The following is a 6,683-nucleotide window of genomic DNA, read 5'->3' as shown; positions in this document are numbered from 1 at the left end:
TTGCGATGTATTTCTATTACTATGTTTATACGCACGCATTATTTGCAAATAACAATTTGAAAAATGGTAAACTTTGCCGTATAAACCCTGAGTTAATTTTTTATTTGCAAATAACTAAATCACGCAAATAAGTATTGATTAGTGGTACTATTTGCAAATAAGCGCAATTTATTTATTGCCTTTTTATAATCAAGACCTTGCCATTTTTAACTTTATTTTCCTTTTCGATGGTCATATTATTGCCTTTTTATAATCAGGCAATATTAAAAAAGAATTTTTCGCCATCGAATAAACAGTGAGTTAGGTATTTGCAAATTATTTTTATTTGCAAATAGCTTACGTATAAACGTTGTATATATCTGGGAAGGCTATTTTGTTTCTTTCTTTCTCAGATGTGAATTGTATCTTGGTATGATGTGTATTTAATGTCATCAGTAGATATTCCACGTCTTTGATTTTAGCTATTGCTAATATCTGTGGTCATAAGCAATAATCGCCTAAGTCGAAAACCTTGAATTCGAGAAAAAACGCTCGAAAGATTTGGATTGTAATGTTAACCTTATGAGGAAACCAAAATATTTTCGCCTATAACTTTTTAAATAGCCTAGCTGGCTGGATGGGGATTTCACGTATGCATGGAATAGGGGTTGATACATATAACTCCATTCCTTCTTAAGTCGACTTAGGCGGTTATTGCTTATGACTACAGATATATCATCTACATACGTATGTATCAGGGTTGTTGCGAATATTCGCATTCGCATTCGCAACCGCGGAGCTTCCGCATTAATTTCAACATTCGTATTCGCAATAATCAATGCGGAGCTTTTGCGAATGCGAATGTTGTGCAAGTGCACCGATAAAACGTATATATGGCAAACAAAATGATAAATTGTAGCCAATATATTTGCCTGTGCTCGTGGGAGTATTTGTGTAACAAATATGATCAAATGTCATATTTATCAACTTTGATAAAAATGTCTTTAAACATATTATTTCTTAAGCTATATAACCGAGCTATCAATGGGCAGCCATACAAGTTCCAACTTCTACTTGATCTTTGACGTACGTCAAAGAGAAGATAGTCTTTTTAACAATGTTTTTTTTCCTTTAAACACCTGCATTGCTCTCTTTCTTTATTATGATTTTTTTGGACCAATCTTAAAAAAACTAATAGACACAAATGAAGAAAGTCTGCACTGTAATTCTTAACCAAATTTTCGTGATTTTCTTTTGATGTTACATATATTCGTTTCTATAATTTCAAATGGGGCTCTTTGGGGAATTTATTATTAGCAAAAATTTTAAAAACAATAATTGTTTACTTGTCGGGCAATATTTTTTTCATAGGGATATACATTGGATCCTTTGCTAAAAACTTCTGTGGTAAAACTGTCCCTTCTTTGCTATATAAAGTCAAAGAGTAAGCTCCATCAATAAGGATGTCCAGCAGAAATGATAAACGTCTGGCTATAAAGAGAATCGATGCTCAAATTATTAAAAAACTATAGGTCTGGCCTTTAATAAGATAAGAATTATGTAACTATCTGAGATTCAAATGCTTATAAAAAACAGGGTGCTTTTTTTTCAAATAACAATATTGTGATCCGATGCGGCTGGCAGCCACGACTTTGTAAACAGAATTTTGTTCAAAATTTTCATTCATGGAAAATAATAATTTATTTTTCATATTCACCTATTTAGCTCGCTATAAGCACAAATTTTTCAAACCAGTCGCAGAAGAAAGTATTAAAAATTAATTACAGAAATTAAATCGAAAAACGTTGATGAAGTTACAGATTTCTCAAATTCGAAACAGCCAAAGTAATGAGAATAAAGAATTTTTTTTTTAAAGCTTTAGAAAAACCTGACACATCTGGTTTGACCTCGCCATTATGCTAGATTCTAATTGTTTCTTAAAAATACTTGACATCCGCATTCGCATTCGCATCCGCGTATGTTAGCTTTTAGATATTCGCATCCGCATTCGCATCCGCGGATGTCTAAAATTCCGCATTCGCAACATCCCTAGTATGTATATATGTCTTTAAGTTTTAATTCAGCTAGGCTGTCGTCCAATATTTTGTCAAGTACAATGTCTGATATTGTTGGATGTAGTGGCCTATTGGCATACCATAAATTTCTTGGTAAAAAGTATTGTTGCATATGAAATAATTGTTGTTGTTGATTTTCTGAAAGTGTGTTTTTTCCTATATTTGTGTGATTCTCCAACTTTTGCCACTTCTGCATAGTCGTTTGTATCGCTAGATGTATCGGAATATTTGTAAATAATGATACGACGGGAAAAGATATCAAAATTTCATCTTCTATGACGATGTTTTGGAGTTTTTACTTGAGTTTGTATGAATTTTTAATGTTATAATCCTCGGATATAGTGTTTTCTAAAATCCTGCCAATGATTTTTGATAATTTGTAGCAAGATATCTTTGTGGAAGATGCTATCGGTCTGACTTGTGAATTTTTGGGAAACCATATAGTCTAGGTGCATTTGCCGCCGCACAGGTCACTTGTAACTTTTATTTAGGGTTGAGTTTGTATAGGTCGTTAATAATGGCGTTGTTTTTTCCTAATAATTGTTGTGCTGGATCATTCCTTATAGTCGCTTAATAATTCACCCATTTTTTTTATTTGTAATCCTCTTTATACACACTTGATACAAATTATCAAAATGCATTGGCAGTATTTTGAAAAACATTATATCCGAGAATTATAACATCAAAAATTCATACAAGCTCAACAAAAAACTCCAAAACAACGAAATTTTGATTCTTTTGACGTCGTGTCATTATTTACAATTACGATTATGCAGAAATGGCAAAAGTTGGAGAATCACACAAAAATTGGATAAAAACAAAATTTCAGAAAATCCTAGACTTTTGTTTACAGGGCAACAATTATTTCATATGCAACAATAATAATAATAATAATAACAATAATAGACTGGCGCTTACACATATGTTAGTGTTTGGCCGAGCTTCTCCTCCGATTTGTGGCGTGCGCCTTGATGTTGTCACACAAAGCGGAGGGACCTACAGTTTTACGCCGACTCCGAACGGCGATTGTATTTTTATGAGAAGCTGTTTTTCATGGCAGAAATTCACTCGGAGGTTTGCCATTGCCTGCCGAGGGACGACCGCTGTTAAGAAAAACCCTTCTTTCTAAATTTTTGCGATGTTGCTTTGACCAGGGCTTGAACCCAGGTGCTGATGAGTGAAAGCGCGCACTGCTTACCAGCTTAGCGGCCGACATATGCAATAATACTTCAACAAATTTATGGTATACCAATGGGCAACCCACTATCTTCCACAATAGCAGACATTGTACATGATAAAATATTGAACGACAGCATAGCTGATTTAAAACGTAAGGCCATATGGGCAAATCTCTGGAAGCGTGTGCTTTTGTGTCACTCACCTTTAAATTAATTTTATTAATGTAATTTTACTTTTTATAAAAAACTTGGACCATTCTGATTTTAGGAAAACTCGACAAATTTTCACCAATATTTTAAAATTTTAAACAAAGGTTTTTAGAATCTTTTTGAGTATGCAGTAGAGCTTTTGATTTCCCGTAGTGGTTCGAGAAGCAACTTCTTGCGAGGATCGCTTTCTCACGAGATTCTCCTGCATCGCAAAACTCGTTATACTCCCGAGCTTCTTAATGATCAATTTAAGGCAGCGTATTTAATTTAGGGTATTTAAACCATGAACTGTTGAATTTCTTTCAAGCGCAATACTCGTCGCCCTCCAGAATATCAACCATGCGCATATTCCTTTCCAGTCACGATTGAGAGAATACAAAGGTTGCGCCGATCTCGGATGCGCTATTCCTCTCTTATCGGATTTGACAGAATGAGCTCTTTGTATGACGTCACACTGGTGCAATTGTTGATTTTGAACTTAGCAATTTATTTGTGTGTTATTTCTGCGAGATTTTAAGCAGTTCAAAGCGATTATTTAAACTTTTACTAAAGCAAAATGAAGTGTGCAGTGGCAAATTGTGATAGTGAAAACCATAGGCAAGCGTGCGATATAAGCTTTTTTTCGTTTCCTACGGACGAAGCTCTCGCCAGAAAGTGGATGCAGTTTTGCCGGCGAGGAAGTGCAGTATTGAATCCCAAATCGAGCTACGTGTGCATGAAGCACTTTTTTAGTGAAGATATAGAGAACAATCGACAGTTCGAAATGGGTAATATATTGTGCATTTTCTAAATTCATCCCATTTAATGTTATTTTTGCAAACGCTTTAGGATTTGCAAAAAAACGCCTTTTAAAGCGTGGTCCTGTGCCCAGCATTTACTCAGAGGATGGGGAAACCTCCCAGCGTGCCGAAAGTGTTCAGCGCGAGGAGTACAAACAGATTGTCAGCGAGTTACTTCAGCAGAGTGAACCTGTCGCAGTCAATGAAGGTAACAATTTGATTTTAAAGAAAGTTTCGACTTATATTTGCAAATAAGTTGTTATAGCCGAGGCGAATAACGGTGCCAACGTTGTTCCGATTGACGAAAATGTGGAGAATAAGGAAAATAACCTAGTGGATGCAAATCTTTCCGAAATCCCCGCGACTTCAACACCTCGCAAATTCTTCTACTACGACAGCAGTTTGGAGGAAGTTGAGGAGCTGGAAGCTAAACTGTAAGTTTGTAAAAGAAATAAGGCAATATAAACATGTTGGCATATTCTTGTGTTTAAATTTTTAATTTTGTTACACGTAGAAAAATACTTAAGCGAGAAAACAAGACTCTGTTAATGGAGAACAAAAAGAAAGCATGGAACTGGCGGCACTCTAGCAAGAGTACGGTAAGCAGAAAAAGAAGCATGACTATGAGGTGGAACAGCTAAAAAACGCTTGGATGAATACGTAAATATGTGTAAAAACATGGAGAGCAAACTGCAGACCATTTTGACGAAGGGTCAGGTTTCGAAACTGAAGCACGGCATTAGGAAACCTACTTGGAGTCAAGAAGACATCGCGAATTCCAGCACGTTGTCCAGAAAACTGAAAATGTCTGATGTCGCTTCATATTAATGTTCTTTTAATGTACAAGGTATAGTGTCTGACAAAATATAAATCTAACGTTTCTTTAAAATTTTTCCCTTTTATCTTTTGCAGTTCGTAACGAGAACTGTTCTTCAGTTCATCCGCTTAACATAAAGGCCCTTTTCAGCTTTACCTTCGAGAATCCTTCGATACCTGCAGCGTAACATATTTGGAATGGGAGAAAGGCTTTTCAGTGAATTGCACCAGCAACTCGAATCGCTGCTGCAAGTTCTGTTTTAATATATTCGCATGTATGTGATATTTTACTTTTATTGTATTGTAGAATTCACATTTTTGGAAAACGCGATCTACATCTGTGCCTCCGTCACTGTATATTAAACTTTTTAATTTGCCCATATGATCAAGCACCACCAAGTACTCCTTGCTCGAATTGCCTCCTCTGCACACTGAACCAGGTCTTCAACATTGAGTATTCTGAAGGACACGCAACCAGCTCAGAGTTGGCTTGGCGCAGTGCGGCATTTGCTTCGCTGCCAATTGTCTGCAGCAAGTGCTCTGACCCACGCACTAATTGCTCACCTTCATCAAGGTACGCGTCGGAAGTTGTTTGATTTGGCATGAATTCAAAAGCTAAATCTGCAATCATTGGCGATGACATGCTGAAAATCACGTCGCGGTAGTCATAACCAATGCGTGGTGTTGATTCACATATTATTTAGAATACCTTTGATAATACTTTCCAAAGATTTCATCTTCGACTAACTCGTGGGAGCGTTGATTCTGAAATGGCAAACATTTTTAACACATGCATTTGTCCCAACATTATTTTTCATACTTACCCTAAAGACTATATGCACAACACCATAACAACGCTTTCATCTATAATTAAAGCTAATATATATCCTTAATATCTATAAATTTTCCCATTTTAATGTGTTATGAATACATTTTTTCGTATTGTGCAAAATGCCTTCTTCTTCTTGCATTCTTGTTCGCGTTTTGACATCGCTCTCTCGCAGCTGCACCAGTATGACGTCACTCAAAAATTACGCTAAAAAATCCTCTCTGATCGGCGCAATCTTGTATTCTATCATTCTTGCTTTCCAGTGAGGTATGTATTGTCCAACCATAGCAATGTTTCTTAACAGATAATTATCACTAATTATCACTAATTTCTGCTGGAAAGCGTTTCTTAACCCAAAAAAACTAGCAGAAACTAGCAGCTCTCTCTCGTTCTTACGCTCTTCTTTTTTGACTCTCCTGCTAATTTCTGCTGGTAAAATGTTAACTAGCAGAAACTAGCAGCTGTCAAAATGGATAAACAAAGATTCGCGCCAAATATTTTCAATAGTCAAATACTTACTTGCTAGTTTTGCGTTTCTTTACTTTTTCGTTATTTTCTCATTCTTCTTCTTCCTGATAACTATCTGCTAGAAAAGAAAAGAAACAAAGCCCATATGGAAGAGCTTTACAAATACCAGATTCCACTGTTCCTCTCGGTTTATTACTTTTAATCACTTTCTTTGCTGTAGCAAAGTATGGAAAACGCCATTTTGTTTGTTTACATTTGAAAACAGCTCAGATCACCTGATTTTCAATTCTCTCATTCTCCGCACAGAGTTACATTCAAGTTTCAGAAAAAACTTTAAAATGTAAATTGA

At 35.7% G+C, this 6,683-nt stretch overlaps 1 protein-coding gene across 1 annotated transcript; it reads left to right on the top strand.

Annotated features, from left to right (window-relative positions):
* Nucleotides 1-3,876: 3,876 nt before the first annotated feature.
* Nucleotides 3,877-6,362, top strand: LOC118745887 (52 kDa repressor of the inhibitor of the protein kinase-like). The gene is made up of 5 exons (XM_036479551.1): nucleotides 3,877-4,209; nucleotides 4,271-4,429; nucleotides 4,487-4,655; nucleotides 4,736-5,068; nucleotides 5,134-6,362. Exons 1-4 carry the CDS (start codon nucleotides 3,999-4,001, stop codon nucleotides 4,860-4,862), a joined length of 666 nt encoding a protein of 221 aa, XP_036335444.1. The 5' UTR covers nucleotides 3,877-3,998; the 3' UTR covers nucleotides 4,863-5,068; nucleotides 5,134-6,362.
* Nucleotides 6,363-6,683: the final 321 nt, after the last annotated feature.

Source organism: Rhagoletis pomonella, unplaced genomic scaffold (assembly GCF_013731165.1).
Source record: "Rhagoletis pomonella isolate Grant_MI unplaced genomic scaffold, Rhpom_1.0 Rhpom_scaffold_00009, whole genome shotgun sequence".
Classification (NCBI taxonomy): Eukaryota; Metazoa; Arthropoda; class Insecta; order Diptera; family Tephritidae; genus Rhagoletis; species Rhagoletis pomonella.
This window is presented reverse-complemented; position numbering and strand designations above follow the sequence as displayed.

Bases quoted from the DNA above. Each gene is read 5' to 3' on its own strand.
- LOC118745887 (XM_036479551.1), top strand. From the start codon at position 3,999: ATGAAGTGTGCAGTGGCAAATTGTGATAGTGAAAACCATAGGCAAGCG. The intron at 4,210-4,270 runs GTAATATATTGT...CAAACGCTTTAG, and splicing joins CAATCGACAGTTCGAAATGG to GATTTGCAAAAAAACGCCTT. The intron at 4,656-4,735 runs GTAAGTTTGTAA...TGTTACACGTAG, and splicing joins GAGGAGCTGGAAGCTAAACT to AAAAATACTTAAGCGAGAAA.